This window comes from Gasterosteus aculeatus, chromosome 18 (genome assembly GCF_964276395.1).
Source record: "Gasterosteus aculeatus chromosome 18, fGasAcu3.hap1.1, whole genome shotgun sequence".
Taxonomy (NCBI): Eukaryota; Metazoa; Chordata; class Actinopteri; order Perciformes; family Gasterosteidae; genus Gasterosteus; species Gasterosteus aculeatus.
In genome coordinates, this window is record NC_135706.1 from 261,936 (window position 1) to 286,391 (window position 24,456).

The 24,456-nt window shown below is 49.7% G+C and overlaps 1 protein-coding gene across 11 annotated transcripts in view; it reads right to left on the reverse strand.

Moving 5' to 3' along the window:
- Positions 1 to 1,643: 1,643 nt before the first annotated feature.
- enah (ENAH actin regulator) overlaps positions 1,644 to 24,456 on the reverse strand; it is a 57,742-nt gene continuing 34,929 nt past the window's right edge. For 4 of the 11 annotated variants that reach the window (XM_040160221.2, XM_078094047.1, XM_040160219.2 and 1 more), the window contains exons 4-14: positions 23,129 to 23,201; positions 13,387 to 13,610; positions 10,835 to 11,599; positions 9,596 to 9,906; positions 9,134 to 9,267; positions 8,726 to 8,774; positions 8,189 to 8,240; positions 8,024 to 8,090; positions 5,979 to 6,063; positions 5,173 to 5,230; positions 1,644 to 4,082 (exon numbers count right to left, since the gene is read on the reverse strand). In XM_040160221.2, coding sequence (XP_040016155.2) covers positions 4,045 to 4,082; positions 5,173 to 5,230; positions 5,979 to 6,063; positions 8,024 to 8,090; positions 8,189 to 8,240; positions 8,726 to 8,774; positions 9,134 to 9,267; positions 9,596 to 9,906; positions 10,835 to 11,599; positions 13,387 to 13,610; positions 23,129 to 23,201 — 1,856 coding nt within the window. In that variant the 3' untranslated portion in view covers positions 1,644 to 4,044. The remainder of the gene's footprint in view (positions 4,083 to 5,172; positions 5,231 to 5,978; positions 6,064 to 8,023; positions 8,091 to 8,188; positions 8,241 to 8,725; positions 8,775 to 9,133; positions 9,268 to 9,595; positions 9,907 to 10,834; positions 11,600 to 13,386; positions 13,611 to 23,128; positions 23,202 to 24,456) is intronic. The other 7 variants (XM_078094051.1, XM_078094052.1, XM_040160224.2 and 4 more) reach the window with 2 other exon arrangements.

Consider the following 24,456-nt stretch of genomic DNA (forward strand, 5'->3'; position numbering starts at 1 on the left):
TTTGTTTACTAGAATCAAGTTCCCGCCAGACAATATGGTAGGAATAGCAAAACCTTGAACGCGCTTATTCATGATAGAAACAAACATTGCTCCATAGTTATCCCCCGGATAATGTTATACATCACACAGGCATATGATGAAAATCATTAATTCATCAACTTAATATGTTGATAAAATGGTAATTGTAGTAGTAACACTAACATTCCATTTCATATGGATGTTGTAAATATGTATCCAATCACGCGTGTTGTAATGACTGCACTGCTTATTGTAGCACGTCTGCACCATCAGCTCAAAGTCAAACCACACCCAACGCAATAAGTAGATCAAGTCGGTTTACTTTCAATTCAAACACGCAATTTCAACACGACGTGGGGGGTGTAAACGGGGGGGCGTAGGGGGAAACGGGGGGGCGTAGGGGGTGGAGTCTGTCTCCGGCGCGCAGGAGCTCTAAGCCCCGCCCACAGGAAGCCTCGTCCCGAACGCAGCTGCAGCGCGTCTCTTTTTACATGCAGTAAAGTGCGGGAAACACAGGCTTCCGCCTGCAGTGAGTGTTGTGGCGACTGCAGTTGTTCGAGGTGTGGTGTATGTAATGTGTAATGTAATATATATAATCAGCTATACGTTACACAGGAAGACAAAAGCAGTAAAGACAATCGGCCTTCAATGGATGGCAGAGGTGGAACTGAGGGGATCTCCAGGTACACCAAGACGAGGGCTCCCCAAATAAAACATGTCCAAATCGCAATAAAACGAAAGCAACTGATGTTGCAGAGGTGTGATGCATCGGGCTCTGGGGGGAGATGGGTGTGTGGGGGGGGGGTAGCACAGGAAAGGCTGCATGGACACATTATGCATCATCAGTCAGAAGAAGAAAAGAGAAACTCTGTCCTCATCGTCCTCATCGTCCTCTTCCTGTCGCTGATCGTGCTGACGTCAGCCGGCGGGCTGCCAAACAAAGGCCGGACCATTGTATTGACAGATGAGGCCTTTAAAGTCAATATTGACTTAAAGTGAGACTGTTTGAAAGAGTAATTAACACTTGCGCTCAGAAATGAACTTGTAAGCAGTTCAATACACATTACAGCTGTGGATGGTCCAGTATGAGCAGGAGCTTAGACTGTACAAGTGACTTTGGTGGGTCAGTTTTATTAACTTAAAGAGTAAGTTTATTATACAGTTAATTGTGGATTGGCTAAGATATTGTGGTAATGTTTGAATTCAGCCCGAAAGGAAATTAGATTGGGCTAATGTCCTCGGCCATTGGGGCATATTTCTTGTTAATTAATTAATACAAAACAATTTTTGCTGAAATTTTGAAAATGTTACGCAATTAAAAAGGTGACTTTTTTGCAAGAGGAGCTAATGCACAGCACACAAAAGCATTAACCAACCACACTGCATGGAAGATGCCATACTTCTGAAACCATAATACACCGACTAGGAAGGCAGATTTTATTATACCTTCAACCTTGACAAAGAAGCTAAATCTAGTCCTCGGTTCATATCTTTCACAATAAAAGCCCAAGACACATAATAATATCCACATGCGAATAAATGTCACTTGCGCGTTTGTTGGGGACACTTTCGGTGTGTAACGGCTTCATGGTTCCTAACGTCACTCTAAAAGAAAAAGCTTTGAGTCTTGTATTGCAAGTTTTATTTAATTTGCTCTAACGAAAAACAATGTGTTAACGTGTAAGAAAAGACTAATTAACATGAGAACATTATGGTACAATGCAGTCGAATAAAGAACAAGTCTTCTGAGTGACACAACTCCTTCACAGAACCGCGACTACGGACAGAGACGAGCGTCCCGTCAGCATGGAGACAACGTCGCTGCAGAGGACCAAACCCATTTCAACATAAAAAGACAGATTTCCGAGCAAGTGAAGAAAGCTGATTGGCTGAACACACGCGTGGTCTGAGTGGCGTCACAGAACAACTCGGACTCATCTGGACTTCAGGTTTAGAATAAATGACGCGGGAGCGAAGGGCCTCGCGTCTCCGAAGCTTGATTGTACCTCTCAGCGGTGTGATGTTGGGAACAGTACCGAGGTGACCCAACTTCTCCCTTTAAATACACATGAGGAAAAAGAAACAAACTAAATTACAACCGCTTGTGATCAGAACGACAGCCCCTAGATATTATTACGAGTCATCTTATATGTTCGACATATTAAATGCAACTTGGGAACAAGGCACAAACCACGAAGCTTCACCAACAGTCAAGCTTTCCTTCCATCGGAAACGTTTACCAGCGCCACGTCCTCTGTACGACCTCTCAAACTGAACAAAACAGAGAAATTGAGCTTATGGGAATCGGAGGAATAAATGCAAGATGCTTTTAGCCGTAATACCATTTGGACCATTCTTTGTTTTATAGCCGGCCCACTGATAGAAGAACTGGTGAATCATACTGCCGGTAAAAGTTCTCTATTCGATGGTCGTGACCATCGAGATGTTACGATATTCATAGATGCTAAAACACAACTTCAGATATCAACTTGGAGGGTCCCGTCAGCCCCCGCTGGGGTCCACATCACTGGATCCGTCCCGCCGTCCGGATCTCATGCTACAGTATTTAGACATTTCCCTCTCAGCTTGATTGTACTTCCGTGAAACAGAACTGGAGGAGAATAAAGTCGCCCTTCATCCCCGTGAAGCCTCGGGAACGTACAGGTGAAGCGATTATGACACGAAAAAGGCAGAGAGAGAGAAGATGAGGCACGTCGTCAGTAAGCAGGAGATATTAAATGGTCCCGTCACCTTTCAATCAGCTCTATGAATGCAGTAAAATAATAACAACATGATTAGAAACGCTGTTCAGCTCCAAAGCGGTTGGATTTTTATGGAAAATAAAAATACGAGTGCTGTGATTTAGGAACCGCGTTGGACCGTGAGATGGGATGTTCTAGTCTTTCCCCACGGAGCCACAGAATATCTGCGATAGAGTTGACGAGAGACGACGTGGTGGGAGCACCGTCCACCCGGGGGTCCGGCCCACAGAAAGGACACACGAGACATCCAAAAAATGTTCAGTGGCCTCGGACTGGGGGGGCTTTAAAAAAGAGATGCTACACTTATTGCTTGTAAGAAAACTTGCAGGATTTGGCGGCAGACTCGTGGCCTCTGCGCCGCTCCGTGACACGACAAGAGGACCGAGACGGTACATGCAGACAGGGAACCCAAACGCGTCCAACGAGGAAAATGTCCCTGTTGTCCACACGGCCAAAGGGGCGGCTGGCGCTCGGTGGCGAGCGACAGAGAGGCGGTGAAAACAGCACGCGGCGCTCGCGGTTCGGATTCCAAAGAGAGCATCCCGCCTCAAGGGCCGGCGGGGCCGACGGGGCCAGCGGGGCCGACGGGGCCGACGGGCTACGTGATCCCGCCGAAGATCCACACTGAAACCGACGTGGTTGATAGATGCTTTTTTTCTTCTTCTAAATAACTTGTTTCTTTCTCGTTTGTACATATTCAGGTTAAAATAGTATTTGAGGAAGACGAGCTTTACAGTGTCCTGCAGTTCACCAGAGACTGTCGGTCACGCACACGCACACACGCACACGCACGCACACGCACGCACACACACGCACACGCACGCTACCCCTATGGCATTATGGGAAAAAGGGTTTTTATTTTACGTCCCCCCCCTCTTCCAAGCTCGTTAATGAAACGTGCCTTTCTGATAGCAAATGACAAACGTTTGTATTCCTTGCATCAGGTCATAGGTCACCTGCGTGTCGATGGGATAATACAGTATCAAAGAGTTGGTGTGTGTGTGTTTTATTAGAGAGGAATTATCTTTCGGCCCTCAGAGGGGGGAGGAGGAGGAGATGGGGGCTCCGTCCTCTCCAACACTGTCCGTTTTGTGACTGTCCATTGCTGCCTCGTAGAACGTCCTCTCTCGCTCTCTTCCAGCATCGACATGATAGTTGTCGCTGTTGCTTTATTGTTTGATGTGATTTCGATGTGGTATCGGCATGTCTTCAAATGGACGGTGGTCTTGTGTCCGGTGGTTTTTTGGAGAGGAGTTTGGCTCCTCTACGCCGAGCTGGACCTTCCGAGCTCCTCCCTGATGGCTGCAGACACAAATAGACAGGTGCGTGTGAGGAATGGAAGGTTAAAGGTCGTGGTACTTCTTACTACTCCGTAGATCGTGGTTCCTTCTGGACCCTGGTCCTGACACCTGCCGTGGCCCTGCTGACGCCTGCTGCTGCCATCATCATCATCATCATCATTATTTTAGATATTAATCATATTACTTTACTCATAAACCGACATTACCCTCTCCTAAAGTCTCTGTGCTCTCCCTCCCCACAGGCTTCTGTGGATGGTGGTTCTACCTGATGGTGGTTCTACGTGACGGTGGTTCTATGTGACGGTGGTTCTATGTGACGGTGGTTCTATGTGACGGTGGTTCTATGTGACGGTGGTTCTATGTGACGGTGGTTCTATGTGACGGTGGTTCTATGTGACGGTGGCTCTATGTGACGGTGGTTCTATGTGACGGTGGTTCTATCTGACGGTGGTTCTATGTGATGGTGGTTCTATGTGATGGTGGTTCTATGTGATGGTGGTGGTCCCTGCAGTGGTCCTGCTGTGCGTCTGGTTTACTACTCACAGTTACTTGAATCATTTCTGTCATATAGTCTCATGTATTATACATTGTTCATTCTGTCCTCATGACATCATTGTAGTCGTCCATCAGGAGACGGATCCTCCTCTGACGTTCTCACTGAGGTTTCTTCCCTTTTTTCCCTCTTGGAAGGTTTATTCATTGTCTGGGGAGTTTCTCTGTGCTGATGGTGGTTTCGGGGCAGAGGATGTTGTATGTGTACAGACTGTAAAGCCCTCTGAGGCTAATTAGTAATTTGCGATTTTGGGCTCTACAAAATAAAATGGATTGAACTACAGGGCGGGAGGATGCTGCGTGAAGCTAATGAGTACAAACCTGTAATGTCTCAGCTGACCAGCTAAGTCAAGTTGTGTAGAAGTCTGTGAGAAAATGACCCTACTTCTCACACGGTGCAAACATTAACTGGACAGAACCGCGAAAACTAGTTTGGTAAATAAAAGGTTTCATAATTCAGTGTGACGTGTTCTTGGACCTACTTTGAAATGGAATATTCATTAGGATGAAGTGTGTGAGAGGTGAGAAATGAGAAATACCATCGATGAGCTCTTCTTTTAGCTTCGACAGCTCCTTCCTCATCTCATCCAAGATGTCCTGAAAGACAGAAACACAACGGAGTCACCTTTGGGCTCAACTCATGGTCCTGAAACTATACGGACACGTCCACCAGCGTGTCGAGGGACTACAAATACACCCCATGTTCCCCTGCTGAGTGGACAGATCGGCCTGGATACAGAATGATCAGCAGCGTCATCACGCCAGAAAGTCAGTCCATCGTCTCCGTGAGGACGACAGAGTGAGACGTATTCAGGACATCGGCGGATTCAGCGCATGCTATCTAGCTTTAGCATCTAGCATCGAAGAAGTTGCACCGCCGTGTGCACAAACAGCATGCAACACTGTTTTCCTTTAGGTCATTGTAGCCTCTTGATGCTCATGACGAGGACCCAACATGTCGGTTCTGTCTCATTTCTTGGCCCACGTGAGTCCTGCTCGTCCCCTGGGGAGGTTTCATGGTGATGTCTTTGAGTAAAGATGTTTTACTTTATTCACCTGTAGCGTTTTCACAATATATATTATATCAAAACTATACTGTCAACTCTATTTACAGAAAGATTTGCTTGTGGTTTGTTCATTTATAGCCTGATTTATATCATTTATTTCATTTAATTCCTAAAAACAAGGAGACACAAGATTTCTATGATACACAGACACACCCAAATTCCCTCTATAGAACCCTTTAATATGGGAGACAAGCCTGATGTATCCAATGTGCACAGTTCTCTTCTGGAAATGTAACAGAATGAAGTGTGTGTGTGTGTGTGTGTGTGTGTGGACTCACCTGTTTCAACCGGTCATAGTCGACTGCTTCTGTTGGCACACCGTTGGCGCCGAGGGACGCAGTGGGTGTCGGGGTGGATTTAGGCCTGTGAGGAGGGACAAAGAACCTCATTGGAGGAGAAAGCGGCGCCGCTCTGACTGCAGGTCTATAGAGCCGCACAGATGTGACCACACTAACACTAAGGAATAGGAATGCTAACAATACCACACACACACACACACACACACACACACACACAGAAAAGGTACTGCAAGTTAAGGAACCAAATCGTGGACATGCACACTGATTTGGGGGACACGTGCATGTCAGCACACAAACGCCTGGACCAACAAAGGGAAGTATGGCGGTTCGGTTCTTGTGACGGTCCTGAGCATCAGAGAGGGTCCTGGCGCCGCTGCACCGGTCTAACCTGGACCTGTTTCCTACGTTCCTCGAAGCCAACGCGACGGCTTCTTCTCACACGTCTGAGGAAAAGTGATAAGAGCGCTGGTCCGGGCAGCGCGACAGGAAGGAGACGAGGAGGAAAGAAAAGGAAACGAGCTCGGCTGCGGCTCCTCCAGAGCAGCCGCAGCGCAGAGGAGGTGTCGTCCTGCAGAGAGACGGCGGGGCCACTTCGCCGTGCAGGAAGTAGTTGCTCTCTCTCTCTCTCTCTCTCTCTCTCTCTCTTATGCATGTGTGTTAACGCGCACACACTTGTGCACGGTGGCGTTATCTGTGGGGGCCGGCTGGGTGATAACCCTGTGCCAGGTCTGCTGGGCGGACACGTCTTAGATGGCAGGGTGGGTGTAGAGCAGCAGGCGAACACATCAATGACCGAGTGGAGCCCAAAACGAGCCCATCGCCTCCAAAGGGTTTGTACCATCAGGTCTCGCCGGCCCGGTTCAAGGGTTCCTGTGTGGAACCCCCCCCACCCCCCCCCCAACAAAACCATCACTGCAAACCTCGATGAGAAAAATGAAAAGGAGATTAGAGAAAAGAGATTTCTCAAAGTGTCCCGAGCGTCCTTCTCTGTACCTGCTGGAGGAATCTGCTGCCACGGGGTTTCTCCACGGAGACTCCCGTCTGTGTGAGAGACACCCACTTTACAAGAGGGCAGGGTCGGGGTGGGGGTCAGGGTGGGGGTCAGGGTGGGGGTCAGGGTGGGGGTCAGGGTGGGGGTCAGGGCCGCTCTAAAGCCTAGTTTATGCTTCTGCGTTTTCACGCGTCCTCGCGTGTGTCGAGACATTTTCCTCCTGCAGCACCAGGCTGTGATTGGTCCGCTGACTACGTCCTTTACGGAGTCTCACACCTCCGCTTTCAGCCCGATACCGACATTATTAAAACCAAGAATGTTTACGAGAGAACGGAGCAGATTGAAGAACTTCTGTGGGAAGAAATGCGTAAATATGAGCGCTTGTACGAGACGCCATTGGCGGGTTTAGAAGCGGGTTGGATTCACGGAGGGAGATCGCCGCACACGAGGGGAACAAAGTCGTGGAGGAAAATACGGGACAAATGTGTCCTTGATGAAAAGCAGCAGTGTGGATGCACGGGGCAATAAAGTCTATGATCAATAAATAAACCAATACATAAATAGACGTGACTCTCCAGGTCGTCTTCAACAGAACACGTGACTCCGCCTGTTGTTCTGGAGGTGAATCGCTCTGCAACACACGCACGACTTTACAACCAGGAAGTGAAACCAGTGCGCCGCGGAGACGGCGGCCGGTAGCGTCATTGGGAAGGCGGCCGTGCCGTCTTTGAACACGTAGCACCGTATTAACCTCCAGTTGAGGTTTTCTGTTCCCGACCCAAAGGCTGAACGTCGCCCTCCATTAGAAATGTGCACTGGGGGTGTGACGCATTCTTCAAACGGCGACATGCAGCCAGCGTGCACATGAAGGCAGCGCGAGCTGCAGTGATGTTAGCCCCCAGCGGGCATCATGCTAAGCTAGCCGACGCCAATGTTTTAATATGGTGGACGTTTGCTAACCATTGACACAAATGTCCATTTAATCATTGTTTTAACTTCTACGAGGTACGAGAGAGGGGGGAAGAAGGCGTACCGTCCGATGACTGGAGACTTGCTACCGTTCAGGGTGTTTGTTCTGTCCCACGGCTTCCTGGCCGTGTCTGCAGAAGACGACACGGCGGAGACATTAACATTAGTACGTGGCCTGTCAGGGTCACAGGGGAGAGAGACCCGGATCAGGAAGAATTAACACACTCACCCGGTGTGCTACAGGCTGACACTTTAGGGGTCGTGTTGATCTCGCCCTCCTCCTGTTTAGCAGACAGGGTTCAAAGGTCACATGTGGGAAACAAACGGTGCAGTTTAACCAGTCATGCTGACACTGCTAGCTTTTGGTTTCTCTTTTATTTACACTAGAAGCATTAAGGCGAAATGTAAAGTTTCCAAGCTAAAATAAAGAAGACCAACCGCTTCATTATACAAAACCTACGATTAACAGATTCATTTGGAGGAAGATATTTGGACTTTTTCATTTTAAAATAAAACGATCCGTCAGGCGTGAGACGCGACACAAGTGCACAAGTTTCACTGACGTTAGCTTAAAGCTAATGATTAAAAGCAGCAATGGGCAAGTGAGTGGGATCGCTGGGAGGACGGACCTGGGACATGATGAAATGCTGCTGTGCAAATAAAGGCTCACAGGAGCCTGTTTGAGTTCAGTGGATCAGACTGGATTGTGGTCCAGGAGCAGCTATTGTGCAGTGATCAGTGGCCAGGAGGATCCTTTGGGACTCACCGATCTCTGGTCGGGTTCAGGAGACGAGCCCTTCTCGGCGATTCTCCTCCTGTGACAGATCGGACCACAGTCAGCAGTTGACATATGATATGCATACATGATATCATACATGATATCATATATGATATAACAGAAGTGATTGAGGGGCATGTGGATTTGGGAAAGGAGGAGGTTTTATAGACATTCAGGTTTTTGGAGATAATTAGCAGCAGTTAAATTACACGTCATTGTTTTTTCCTCAAAATAAGATGGTGGCTTTTCCTTTCTGACAGTTGCTGCTGTATTTTAAGTCAAAACACCCTTTTTACCATTTATTTCTATACATTTATTTCTATACATTTATTTCTATACATCTGTGGTTCTGACTGCAAAGGAAAAGGAGATCCAATGGGGCCAAAGTGACTCTACCTCCTGGCCAATAGGGCGCTCATCTCTTCCATGAGCCCTCCTCCTCCAGGCACCGGCCCGTTGCCTCTGGCTTCGGACTTGGCCCCCCCGGCCCCCAGCATGGCTGCTGCCAGAGCGGCCCCCCCATCGTCACTCTGAGGGAGGACAAGGCAGAGCAACTTCTTCATGTGTGTGTGTGATCATGTGTGAACGCAGCGTGTGTGTGTGTGTGTGTGTGTGTGTGTGATCATGTGTGAACGCAGCGTGTGTGTGTGTGTGTGTGTGATCATGTGTGAACGCAGTGTGTGTGTGTGTGTGTGTGTGTGTGTGATCATGTGTGAACGCAGCGTGTGTGTGTGTGTGTGTGTGATCATGTGTGAACGCAGTGTGTGTGTGTGTATGTGTGTGTGTGTGTGATCATGTGTGAACGCAGCGTGTGTGAACGCAGTGTGTGTGTGTGTGTGGGGGGGGTCTCTCTCTCACCCGGCCCACTTTGCGCAGCTTGGCCCCGGCGAGGGCGGCGGCCAGGCCCGAGAGGGGGCGGTCCTCGGCGGGGGAGAACAGTCCGGCGGGAAGCGGGGGCGCCGGTGGAGGGAGCGGGGCTCCGGTGGGAGGAGGCGGACCTGGTGGAGGAGGAGGGGGGGTCCCGCCTGGAGTCATCCCGGGGGGCAGCGGGGGAGCCGGCGGCGGCGGAGGGTGGCCGGCCGGCGAGGTCACAGTGGAGCCGGGTGGCAGGGGCGGCGGCGGCGGCGGGGGAGGGGCGGGGGCAGTCGACCCCAAGGTCTGCGCCACTTCTGTCGGGGGGGGAGACACAGGGAATTCAACCTTTTGTTGTTTGGACTGTAAGTAAATGATGTTGTTGTTTGTGTCCTCCATGCAGCAACATGTGACCCTAACCTGCTGAAATGAAGAGGTCGTCCACAGGTCACATGACCAGCATGCAGCATTACGGATCAGTGCGTATTGTCTGTACATGAAGGCGCGGGGCTTATTATTAACTCTACAGTTGTCGACAGAACAGCAGAAATGATTTTCAATCCTCCGTATTTGGTGACGTAATAGACGATACCAACTAATACACTTGTTGTCCGTCCTTTGAGCGCGTCCACATGCCAGAGACACATGAGAAAGTCTTTAGATAGATGCTGACGCCTCAGTCATGTGACTCATGTGTCTTCTCGGGTAATCGCTCAACGCGGGGGCAGTTTTTGTGGGACATTTCTTTGCAGGATTATTTGTATGTTTTTTTGCATCGTACACGCTAGCTGCGCCTGAAAGAAGGAGTGGCTTATCGCCACGGAAACCTGTTAACCAACGCATTTGTTCCCATATTCCCATTCAACCACGTTCAAACTACACGGCGCCTTGTCTGGGTTCAGAACATCTACCAAGCTGAATGTAGCAGCTTCACTGCAGCTCACAAACCCAAAACAAACACCTTTAATCACATGAATGTAACTTTTATTACAATAATTAGGTTTATTAACTGGAATAAACGGCGTGAAGTTACAGCTACAGAACCCAATTACCGACTAGAGGATCCAAACTGATGGAAATGAGATCTACGGGCGGCCTGGAGGACAAAGGAGCAGCTGATGGCGACCTGATGGCGTGCTCTCAGACGGGCGGACAGGCCGTGCCACTTCTACCCCTCCCCCCCCCCATATGTGCTGTATTATGGGAGCGAGGTAACGCCCCCCCGCTGTTAGTGGTGTGACTCACCCTGGGGCTGGGCTTGACAGCAGGAGCCCCCCTGGCCCCCCGGGGCCGCGTCCGCCTCCCCCGGCCCCGACAGGCCCGGGCTCACAGGGAGGGAGAGGTGCTCGGCGGCGGCGGCGGCGGCGGCGGTAGGGGTTGCTGTGAAGGGAGAGGGCACACCAGGAGCCTGGGATGAGGAGGGGGGAGACGAGACGGAGGAGGTAGACAGACGGGGGGCCAAGGGGGAGGGGAGAGGGGGCGGGGTGGGAGGCGGAGGCGGGGTGGGGCAGGCAACGCCAAAGGGGGTTTGGCCGTGCGTGATGGTAACGGGCGACGGCGCGGGGAAGCTGGGCGGGCCATTGGGGGCCGGCGAGGGCGGCTTCTGGGTGAGAGGCGAGGGGGTCGCGAGGGGGAGGAGCGGCCGCGGGCCGGCAGCCTTCCCTGGGGGGCTGCTGATCATGACGGGTGGCGAGGGGGGCAGGGGCGTGAAGTTGCACGCCGACCACACCACGGACTTGGCTGGTGGATGCGGGTCGGGGGCCGGAGCGGGGGCAGGGGGCGGGGCTTGGGGGGAGGCCTGCTGCCGCCTCGGGACGGTGGCGTAGTGAGGCAGCACCGGGTGGAAGGCGGAGCCTAGCGAGGTGGCGAATCGGGAGGCCGAGTGTCTTAGAGGCGGGGTCGGCGGGGTGGCAAAGGAGGGTGACGGCGTCCCGGGTGGCGGGTAGGCGGGCGCCGCTTCCGAGGAGGACGTCCCACTGTACTCCTGACTGTACAGGCTGCTCTCAAACGCTAAAGACGCGCGCCGCGCAAACGGACGTCGCGGGGACGAGGACAGGAGGGGAAGGAAGGACAGAAGGAAGCAGTGGTCATGCACACAGGAGGGACAGGAGAGACAGAAGGAAGGAGGAGGACAAAAGAGAAGAAGATGAAGCAGGAAAAACCAGCACAGTTGCACTGCAGGTTGTGTACTTTGTGGACAGCTGTGTTAGTGGACAGGAGTTAGCAGCGGGGACACAAAGGCCCTCACGTCTTCTCGGCAAGAGGAGAGAGAGACGGACAGTAACGCAGTAGATCGGACCACAAAAGGCCCAGCATGCACCGTGATTTTAACGTTCGTCAAAATACAAAAACGGATTGTTAGTCTGAATAATAGTGTGAAATAGGTGCTTGATGTTCCTTCTCTGATTGCACTGCACCTTTTTGGGGAGAGGAAGATTATTTGGGGGATTTTGTACGTGTGTGTCCCAGCTGAGCCGCCCCTCTAACTAAAGAACTAATGAGCTTGACTGTGAGTAGCCTAGCGTGTAGCGCGTAGCACGTAGCGTAGCCTCGGGCTATGGAGCTGCCATATGCGGTTGCTGGGAAGGTTGTTAATCCCACGTTCATCTTCTGCTCCACTTCTCCTTAGATAGAGATATATATATATATATATATATATATATATATATATATATATATATATAGTATAGCCATGGTGTTTTGAATACCTCCAGAGAGGTTCTAGATAGAACCAGTAGCCCAGGTGGTCCGTGTGGGGTTCTGGATGGACCCTTTACAGATGGTTCAGTATGGTTCTATGTATACCTGGAACCCTGTCAAACAAGGGCAAACTGGAGAACCCTGTGTGGTTCTAGTTCTACCTTCATTTCGGAGCTGGAGGCTGTGTGGTGACACACACACACACACACACACACACACACACACACACACCTAATGAGTCACAAGACAGCTCGTTCCAGCTGCACACATCTTTCTTTGACTTTAATGGTGTATGACATGTGAAGTAACTCCTCCTTCTTATTTATGCACACACACACACACACACACACACACCTACCTAGGGGTCTCAACCATTGTCCCTGATGGTGTATTTTTAGCCTCTGAGTAACAGCGGCGATCCTGTGTGTGCTGCACGGATTAACCCCTAACCCTCACATTACATTACAGGTCATATAAGTCATTTTTAACTCATGGCTTTTTACATTTTTGCCCGGGGAGCAATTAGGGGTTAGGTGTCTTGCTCAGGGACACTTTGACTTGGGACATGGGGCAGCCGGAGCTCGAGCGCACCCTCTCTACCCCCACGCCACCGACCCGGTCCCTCCTTTCTATCACGAGACAACAGGAAAAGCCCTGATCCATCACAGCTGGACTTTACACCGCGGCCTGTCCCTCTGGAGGAGGACAATGGTTCCCCGGTGCCTTAGCGTGTCCAGCCTGTGAGCACTGTAGCTTAGCAATAGGAGAGGAAGCTAACAGTCGTAGCGCTGGATAGGAAAGGCAAGAGGCCGAGGCCTGCAGGACAAACCCACCACGCAGGGGTCAATAGAGATGAGCTGGACTCAAGGACTTAACTAAGACCAGAACTAGCTGCATGTTAAAGTCTCCCACAATGCAATGCACAGAAGGAATGGTGAAGCTGCACCTTTTCAACCCCTCCCCCCAGAAAGCAGCTCTCTTGGAGGAATTGAAGCATGTGTTTTAGTATTTGAATGCTGTGGCTAAGCCACAGACCATCAGATGATGAGAAAGGCCTCGGACCGGAGGCTGAGCAGGAACCAAAGGGCTTCACTCACCGGCGTTGGAGACGCGTCGTCCTCTCTCCCAGTCCTGCTGCTCTCTGTCCAGCTGCTCCTGCTCTGCCTTCTCCTTCTCCATCAGCTCGCGCTCCTGCTGCTCCAGGCGCTCCCGCTCCGCCTGCGCCTCCCTCTCCACGCGCTCCCGTTCCTGACGCTCCAGCGCCTCGCGCTCCTGCTGCTCCCGTTCCACCTCCTTCTGCCTCTGCAGCTCCTGGAGCTGCCTGTGTGAGGAGAGGAGACAACATTCAGACAGTTTTATTGTCAGTTACACACGCCTGTGTATTGAAATTCTTGTGCTTGCCTTTTCTGGAAAGCCGACCGATTTTAAAATAAAAATACAATATTTACATAAATGTACATGAAATAAAATAAAAAATAAAAAATAAAATAAAAATGAGGTAAGGGGAAAAGTGCAAAACTGAGCAGGTCGTAAAATAAAAACTGAAATGAAATTAAATGAAATGTGTGCAATATAAATGAACAGCACAGTAACAGTACTTGACATCCTAACGGGCTAAAGTGCAGAGCAGTTGTGAGTCAGTGGGGAAAAGAGTTTAGTCTGCTGGTCCTGCATTTGGCACTTCTGTACCTCCTGCATGAGAGTAGAAGCGTGAACAAGAGGGGAGAGGGGAGGAAACAAGGGGGGAGAGGGGAGGAAACAAGGGGGGAGAGGGGAGGAAAGAAGAGGGGAGAGGGGAGGAAACATGAAGGGTGAGGGGAGGAAACATGAAGGGAGAGTGGAGGAAACGGGTGAGTGGAGGAAACAAGAAGGGAGAGTGGAGGAAACGGGTGAGTGGAGGAAACAAGAAGGGAGAGGGGAGGAAACAGGAGAGTGTGGAGGAGAAGGGAGAGTGGAGGAAACAGGGGTGAGTGGAGGAAACAGGGGTGAGTGGAGGAAACAAGGGAGAGTGGAGGAAACAAGGGAGAGTGGAGGAAACGGGAGAGGAGGACACGGGAGAGGAGGACACGGGAGAGGAGGAAACGGGAGAGTGGAGGAAACAGGAGAGAGTGGAGGAAACGGGTGAGTGGAGGAAACATGAAGGATGAGCGAAAGAAACAGGAGAGAGTGGAGGAAACAGGGGTGAGTGGAGGAAACATGAAGGGAGAGTGGAGGAAACAAGGGCGAGTGGAGGAAACAGGGGAGAGTGGAGGAAACAAGGGAGAGTGGAGGAAACAAGGGAGAGTGGAGGAAACAAGGGAGAGTGGAGGAAACGGGAGAGGAGGACACGGGAGAGGAGGACACGGGAGAGGAGGAAACAGGAGAGAGTGGAGGAAACGGGTGAGTGGAGGAAACATGAAGGATGAGCGAAAGAAACAGGAGAGAGTGGAGGAAACAGGGGTGAGTGGAGGAAACATGAAGGGAGAGTGGAGGAAACAAGGGAGAGTGGAGGAAACAAGAAGGGCGAGTGGAGGAAACAGGGGAGAGTGGAGGAAACAGGGGAGAGTGGAGGAAACGGGTGAGTGGAGGAAACAAGAAGGGCGAGTGGAGGAAACAGGGGAGAGTGGAGGAAACAAGAAGGGCGAGTGGAGGAAACAAGAAGGGCGAGTGGAGGAAACAGGAGAGTGGAGGAAACAGGGGTGAGTGGAGGAAACATGAAGGGAGAGTGGAGGAAACAAGAAGGGCGAGTGGAGGAAACAGGGGAGAGTGGAGGAAACATGAAGGAAGAGTGGAGGAAACAGGGGAGAGTGGAGGAAACATGAAGGAAGAGTGGAGGAAACAGGAGAGTGGAGGAAACATGAAGGGAGAGTGGAGGAAACAGGAGAGTGGAGGAAACAGGGGAGAGTGGAGGAAACAGGGGAGAGTGGAGGAAACATGAAGGGAGAGTGGAGGAAACGGGAGAGAAGCGGAAACAAGAAGGGGAAAGGAAATACGAGAGAAGAGAGTATTGGAAACAAGAAGAGAGGACAGACAAGAGGAGAGGAAACAGGAGACAGAAGAAGAGGAGAGGACACAAGGAATAGACATTAATTCGTAGTAATTCTTTGTATTATCTCTTGTGAAATTGTGCGAGTTTAGAGCCATCGCTTCAACAACCGCTGATGCTCAAAGATACTGGAGGGTCAGATGTGGACAGCGTGTTTCAGTAAAGACCAGCAGAGAGAAAAGGGGAACATTAGTGTTGGACGGTCCACCACATCACTGGTGTCATTTTAGGAGTTCCAAGTTTAGGAGCTTTATTTGGGCACACAGCCGTGCACTGCACCCTGCAGAGACCACGGGGGTCTGACTGCAGAGAGGAACGCTGTTTCTGGTCTTTATGTCAGTAACCGTGAGCCGTGGAGCGCTCCGCAAGGCTCTATGGGGGCGCAAACTGTGGCTGCAGACCCGGGTCGGACCACCAGGTGTCAGCAGAGGCCAGCGGTGCACGTGAGGTGAGACAGGAGCGGGGCAGTGGGGGCAGTGTGCGCTTCCGTGTGTGGGCTTGCACACCAAGTGAAAATGACAAAGTGTGACCGAGAGGCAGCCATTTCTGACATTTGATGAACGACCCGAGAGGAAGAACAAAGCATCAATAAAGAGGGAGATGGTGGGAACTGGAGCTAAATGCCAACGTGCACTTTCCCTCTGTGTGACACACACACACACACACACACACCTCAGTAAACTAGCGAAAGGTGCGTGTGTTAAGAGTCTGGACCGGCAAGTAACGTCATCGGGGCCTTCGTTGTGTTTCCCGAGGTGCACTCTGGGAATAGCTTCTTATCCATACTGGTGTTTGCCTTGCTGAGACGGCTGGGAGTTGGCATCTGTCCCGTGCAAATTGGGCCATGAAGACAGTTGGCACACATCGGGCCTCTTCGTCCTGGCGCCGTGTGAAATCATTAAGCTGTTTACTGATGGGGGAGAACCTCAGTGTTGAATGCCCACCAAGAAAAGTTGTCAAAGCAATTCACAAGCATCCTGAGAGCGGCTAAAGTGGTGCCCTGGTGGGGGCTGGTGGGCCCTGGTGGGGATCTGGTGAGTCCATGTGCAAGTCCCAGACCCTACTAATATTTGTAGGGGTGTAACGATTCATCCACTGAATCGATTAATCGATTTATATTCCTGCGATCCAACTGAATCGATCTGTGCTCCGCAAATCGGCATTCCGGGCGACATATATCGATTACAAATCGATTGAAATGGTACATAATCGATTGTATCGATACTTGGAAACTGCACATTGGATTTAAGTCCAAAAACGGTGTGGATGTGTGTTTGTTTGTTTGTTTTTTAGCACTTTGGACGCGTTAAACGTTACTGGATTCAGTCTGTCTGTGACGTCATCAGTACACAGCGGCAGCCGCGTGAAACTCTGAACAACAACAAAACACAGCGTGGAGGAGACGACTGCGAGCGAGACATTTACAAACCAACTTATCGATCCAGTGGAAACATTTTGGCTTTTGCAAACACGGAGGTGTTCTAAATAAGTCGCTCGCTGTTTGTAGAATATGTAGAAGCCAAATAAAAAAACACTGAAACACGCAGAATCTTTCCGGCCGTCTACTAAGGCGCCGTGGGATGAAACAACGCCGACAGTCAGGACCTCTAGCAGCGTCACCGCTGCAGCAGCAGCAGAAGGTATCGAATCGGCAACCATGAATCGCGATTCGAATCGAATCGTTGTTAAAATGAATCGTTAACCCCTACTAATTTGTCTTTATTAGCATAATACTTCCATTTACAGTTGGACTGTTCATTTACAGATATCTTTATTTTTATAGAGTTATGTACATCATTTAAAAAAAACAGGAAAACTACTGTAAAAATGTTATTACGTTATTTTCCGTAAAATTAGGATCTTTTTTTACAGTGTAGAAAGAAAAACGTGTCGCCATGAAACAAAGTAGAATGAATTAGGTTGCCCACCGCAAAAATGTGAGAACTGATTTTGTCCAAAAGGCTTGTGTGTGCCCATTGGAATGTGCCTCCATTGATGGACAGAAGGTTAATCAAATATTTCAATTGATCCTTTAACCAAATCAAAAAGTAACCTTCCTTGAGATAACATGTTGTCTTGTTTTTCAGATCTTATCTGCAAAAATGTGTTTCCGGTTAGGTCAAGCGAAGGCTTTTGGAAGTGCAGAGTGGAGAGATCTAAGCCGTGCCTTTACCTGACACGGTGTTTGGCGGCTCTATGACGGATTATAACCAATTCCCTGAAGAGAAAGCAGCTGCAGGTTTCTACCTGGAGTATAGAAACGTGATGGCAGGAAGTTACACCTGAATGGTTCCTCCTAGTGAGACAGCCAAAGAAACTTCCTACACACTGTGGCACCATCCCGACCTCAACACACATGGGCGGCTGCTCGCTCACAGCGCTCCAGTTCCCACAGCGTCACTGACGTAGTTACAGAGCAGGCTGGATTCTGGGGCCCGATGGAAGCTTGTTGGAGCATCGCAACAGCAGCAGAGCCTCTCCGTGACTAAACACAGCCCGTTACGTAAGCGCGTGGCAGCGCTCTAATCAGGCCCATTGCAGGGGCTTCCTCTCCTTTTACTGCTGTCCTTTTCTTCTACGCAAAGATGGTGAAAGCGCCATTTGGCTGCCGGCTGTTGGCGGTATTTGCTGCAGCTGGTGCCGTTTGTCTACCAGCGACGTTGGCAAGGCAGCTCCTCTTTTCTGGCCATGTTTGAGCTGCTAGACAGTTAGAGGAAGCGCTCTGCCACAAGTCTGATGGATGGAAACAGTTTACTAACAAGCCAAAGTGTGTCAATTTACAAGTGAATTAACTACAGCAGATGGATGGATGGATGATGGTAGATAGATGGATGATGGTAGATAGATGGATGGATCATGGTAGATGGATGATGGTAGATGGATGGATCATGGTAGATAGATGGATGGATGGATGGATGATGGTAGATGGATGGAGGATGGTAGATAGATGGATGGATGATGGTAGATGGATGGATGATGGTAGATGGATGGATGAATGAATGGATGGATGATGGTAGATGGATGGATGATGGTAGATGGATGGATGGGGGTAGATGGATGAATGATGGTAGATAGATGGATGGATGATGGATGGATAGATGGATGGATCATGGTAGATAGATGGATGGATGGATGGATCATGGTAGATGGATGGATAGATGGATGGATCATGGTAGATAGATGGATGGATGGATGGATGATGGTAGATAGATGGATGGATCATGGTAGATGGATGATGGTAGATGGATGGATCATGGTAGATAGATGGATGGATGGATGGATGATGGTAGATGGATGGAGGATGGTAGATAGATGGATGGATGATGGTAGATGGATGGATGATGGTAGAATGGATCAGTGGAAAGGCTGGATGGTTAGACAGACATTAGCTGAAGTCAGTGGTGTATATTTCTGTAGTGAGTCTACTGTGACTGACGGGGGGGGGGGGGTGGACCACCCATGCATGATGGTCTTCAGACGGCGTGAATTTATGAATGAAAGTTTGAACAACGATGTTGTTACGTGTCGTCGCTCTTTTTGCTGCGTATCACGTTGACTACACCACTGGATCAAGTGCTTTCATGACGTTTTTTGTTGATAGCGAAGCAAGCTAATGTAGCTAACTTTAGCTTAACTCACGAGGTAAGTACAAGCTATTTGTGACTAAAAGGACCTTCCTCTATAGGTTAAGGTTGTATCTAAACATTAGTTTGTACCGTTGACCTTGGTGTGTGTGTCATTATGGACATAATGCAACTTGTAACCGTTATTTATGCATAAGGAACCCACATGACTTTCTAGCTTAACACACAAATAGCAGTGGCCTGGAGACTTGGCACAGGAAAATACACATTAACTCGTATTATCCTATTTCAAGTCGACCGGACGATACAGCTGGGTGATTGACAGGTCACTATCCCAACGGTGTCTTTTCTGGGCTTGGTTAGTGTTTTCGTCAGGCGGCTTTTACCCGTTCTCACCGTGTTCTCATGTGTTCTCCACCTGTTGCCGCCACACGCCTCAATATCTCGCCTGTTTCCAGAGAGCAGTAAGGAGGAGTAAGACCCGCCAATGGAAACCCGACTGACCAAGTAGGCGTCATGAATCCGTCCTAATTAGAGCGGACAGGAAACATGAATATCCAGTTGCACCGCTGTGTCCTCCGCCGTAGTGAAAGGGTTGATGAATGTCTTCTGGCTTGGAGGCTTTAAACCCCTGACGCACACGCACACACACACACACACACACACCTCAAGCCAGTTTATTTTAAGCATGTGTGCACATTATTTAAGAATGTCATGATCTCCTGCTTCGGGGAATGCTGTGTGCATGTGTGACATCCATAAATCACACACTAGAGGTGTGTGTGTGTGTGTGTTGGTGGAAGTTTCCAACTTGGAGTGAAACCACAGAGGAAAACTAAAGCCGATTCAAATCTTTTGAGAGTTCTACAGCGGAACAGTTTGCTGGATCCATCTGTGAATTCCTGCTCCAACGTGTCAGAGTGTAAAAGGGTCGAGAACAAGATCGCTTTGATCAACACAGAGAAAAAAACACGGAAAGTACAAGAAAGGTGGATTTTGATACAAAAAAAGGCACATTCCAAAATAAAATGTTAAAAAATAACACTAGTTGACAGTTAAATAGCAGTAGCATCTTCTGTCTGAATTAGAGAAAAGAGAAATAAGCCGTTTGTCCTTAAAATGGAACTAAATTGTTTGTAGTTTATAGACTGCATGTTAAAAGTTCACAGCAGCTGAACGTGTTCTAGATTCAACCCTTAATGACTTCAGCATCCAACCGCCTGCGTTTGTTCCAGATGAAACTCAAGGAATACAAAAACGTTCCTCAATCCCCTTGAGGGGATTCTTGTCAGCCTCCTTCTGAGGATGAAGAGGAACTGATAGAGGGGCCGATGGTCGGGGTTCTGAACCCCAGATGGTTCTAGTTAGCACCTTCATTTGCTAAAAAAAGAGACTCTGGCTTCATAATCTTTGAGAAATCTAAATTTCAGAACAGAGCATGTCAATATGAACGAGTCCAATGAGCTCTGTCACTTCCTGAGGACCTCCCCCCGGTCTACATCCCCCCTGAACCTGAAACGTGCCTCGCTCCCCTCCAGCGTCCCTCACAGATGCTGGAGGATTCAAAGCTTCCTGCACGCTTTCACCCGCGCCTCACTCGCCTCCTGACTGGGGTTGCCAGGGAAACCGTCTCTAAGGGAGCGTGGGCGGCAGCACGGCCCGAATCCCGGCACGCACATAGACATGCGTGCACGTGCGCGTGTGCACACGTGTTCCTTTTTTTTTGCTCTTTGCTATCAACTCACAATGCTCAGAGGCCGAGTTGGAGAGGATGTTGGGAAACGTCCAATGGGTCCTTGTCAAAATCAAGAGCCAAGGAACGCGAAGCGGGAGAGCTGCCCTGACAGAATGCAAATAACACCAAGACCACATCTGCAGTCAGAGGCTGTGAGGATCCAGGGTCCCCGAGGGCCCTCAAAGGGCCCTCAAAGCCCTTTCGTACTCGCAACTCCAACTGTTTTGATCCACAACTCTAGTTAACTCATTCTCTGGAAGAGCATGAAGCACCATTTATAATTTGACAATTGCTTTATATTTATATAACTTAGACAATAGTGCAAGGCTGCAGGACTAAACAGGATTAGTGTAGCATGAGAAGCCGACTAAAACCGAATGGGAGCGAGGAAATGGACAGTGTGACACCCACCATCAGCTACAGACGCTCTGTTGGCTTTTCTCATGGAGTTTTCTTGGTGTATGAGCATATTAATCCTTGAGTTACAGTCCTTTTTGAGCACTGAAAACAAGAGGCCGAGTTGTTCATCCTTCCGGTTGTCGGGTGCTTTATTTTGTGGCGGATAGGACGTCCTCAGTTGTACACAGCCTTGTTTTCTTCCTCCATTTGGGTTTTGCGGATCAGCCACAAGTGACAGCTGTGCCGAATCTCCAGAGACTCTCAAGTCTGGCGAAAGCTGTCGGCCAGCTGGACTCAGCGGCCTGCCCGATTGGCTCACAGAACCAGGAAATGGTGCGTGAATGGACGGGAGCCCAGATGGACCATATGGACCTGCTCTAGTGAGGGGTGTCGCGTCCCGCTAACATAAGATCCCAACCTCGTTAGCATGGCTAAGTGAACATATTGTTGTTAGATGGATGTCTGTAGCTATGTGTGTTTGTGAGACAGTCAAATGGTAATATATATATATATATATATATATATATATATATAAATATATATATATATATATATATATATATATATTTTATATCCCAGCATGCACGTGTGACAATGTGCAGAGCAGCTGCTGGTGTTTCCATGTACGTGCTAACAGCTAACACAGATATCTCTCTCTCCATTCAGGAGCGTGCTGCATATCCCTCCGTCTCCCTGCTCCCACGCGCCACACAGCTATTTATACCGCAGCCTATTATTTTCAGCTCTTGTCTTTTTAATCCGAGGGTAGCACCCTGCATTCCTGAACAGGTGGGTCGTATCCGCACTCCACCGTGACCTCCTACGCTGGAATCATCGCCGAAGCATCGCGCTCCACCTCTTCTCCGTCTGTCTGCATGAAAGGGAGGATCAGAGGGAGGTCGGATGGGATGGGAAGGCAGGTGAGGCGGGGAGAAGGAACCAAGGATGCGCCTGGTATTTCCCTTCCATCACGTGTCCATAGCTCCTGGTGGTTCCTCCTCACGGGTTCCTCCTCGTGTGGAACGAGGTGAGCTCGTCGTCTTTAATCAGGCAGGTTCTGCTTCTCTCCCCCTGTGGGCCCGCTGGGTCTCTCCCGGCCCGCTGGGTCTCTCCTGGTCCGCTGGGTCTCTCCCGGCCCGCTGGGTCTCTCCTGGTCCGCTGGGTCTCTCCCGGCCCGCTGGGTCTCTCCTGGTCCGCTGGGTCTCTCCTGGCCCGCTGGGTCTCTCCCGGCCCGCTGGGTCTCTCCTGGTCCGCTGGGTCTCTCCTGGTCCGCTGGGTCTCTCTCCTGGTGGATTCCCTCCAGTGTTGCACGGCTCAGACGCCCTCGATCGGACGTCCCCGTCAACTCAGAAAGTCAATGATGAATCTAAGACAGACTTTCAGGCCCCAATGCAATAAAACAGGGACTCTGGCAATCTATAACAATACCACTCTTGTCCACAGGGTGCCGCCAAAAGCTACACAAAATGCTTCCATGTAGTAGCTTTAGCTAGAAGAACTTGTTACATTTCACCGCTGCTCGAACGGGAGCACAAGTTATTTTTATCTGTATTTATAACTCAAACTTTTTTACCAGGGTAGCAGTAGACTCTCCCTGCAAAAAGCGGTCAGGATACTGTATAGGAGTCAAGATGGGGCGAGAGACGGGTCACCCTGGATTGGTCGCGGGGTTAACAGACCACCATCCGCACACCTACGGGCAGTTAGGAGTCACCAATCTACCTGATCCTCAGAGCAAACTGTTAAATGTTCTTAGGAAGGAGGGTGGTCTCCAAAATAAGAGCTGTTTGAATTCTCTAATGCTAAGGAAAGGAGCTTCAACGCTTCCTTACTTAGCTCCTTTAGCACAGGAACCACTGGACTGAATGACATCCTTTACCAGAGGAAAGGATTTCCTTCAGAGCCCCTCTGTGTGTGTGACTCGTGCTGATCAAACCCTAAACAAGCGTTCTGATGGACCTGAGTGACCCGACAGCGCCGTGTGCGTGTGCGTGTGCGTGCGTGTGCGTGTGCGTGCGTGTGCGTGAGAGAGATTGGTATGGAAGAAGCAGGAGGGACAGATATGTTCTGGTTTTTATCTGTCCAAGTGTCTCTACCTTCTCTGCAGTTCCATCTCCTCCGGCGTGGGGCCATTCTGGACCTGGGGGTTCTGCCTGGGCACCGTGGGGCCTGTAGGGAGCGACACACACACACACACACACGGCTCCTGTTAGACGTTTGGCTGACATCATCAGTGCAACGTATTTGGTAACTTTCTTTGTGGTGTGAAACCACATCAGCACAGACTTTCTGCAGCAGAACTTTAGACTAACAGGCAACTAACAAACTCTGCTTCTTGCTGAGCAAAGCTACAGAAAGCTCCATGGGAAGTTTATCTGTGAATACTGAGCACACGCAGGCAGCAGCTGGACGCGGCGCCTGACGTGTTTTATGTCTATAGCGAGACGTGAGGTGGTGAAGAGCTTATTAAGAAATGAAAAACAGATTTGGACAGTTGGAAACCAAATTAAGTATTTATATATACGATCCTTAAACTTTGCTACTGTCATCTAGTGATTACTTGCTTAAAAACACAACGTATGTAACTATTATAAGCTGCTCATAAGGAAGAGAATAAGTCATCGTCATATATATTTCATATTGCTGTGAAAACAGAAATCTCTTTTCTGTCCAATGAGCACAAAGGAACAACATTGTCAGTCATTCACTTTCCCGCCCACATGACAGCGCTTAAGCCTAGTTTATGTTTCTGCGTTTTCAGAGAGACGCAAGGAGTGTGTCCTTGCGTGCTCGCGTGTCCCTTGCGTGTCCCTTGCGTGTCTTTTCACGCCTCCTTACGTGCGTCGACCCATTTTTCTAGACTAGCGTCTGAAGCTTTGCAGCCTCCTGCAGCAGCAGGCTGTGATTGGTCTCTGACTACGTCCTTTAGAGTCTCACGTCTCCGTTTTCACAGCACAATACGGCCGTTATTAAAAGGAAGAACGTTTACGAGAGAACGGATCAGATTGAAGAGCTTTTAAATATGAGCGCTTGTACAAGCCGTCATTGGCGGACTATGAGGACGCCGGATGGCCTCTGATTCATGGAGGGAGATCTCCACAAACGAGGGGACAAAGTCGTGGAGGAAAATACGGGACAAATGTGTCCTTGATGAAAAGCAGCAGTGTGGATGCACGGGGCAATAAAGTCTATGATACATAAATAAAGCAACCAGCGACTTCCACACACAAAGACGTGACTCTCCAGGTCGTCTTCAAACACGTGACTCCACCTGTTGTTCTGGAGGTGAATCGCTCTGCAACACACGCAGGACTTTACAACCAGGAAGTGAAACCAGTGCGTAAAGACGCAGAAACACGCGGCGGCCTTAAGCTCCGTTACTTAGTCCGGCAGCACAGCAAACAGCTACCAGCTACCAGCTACC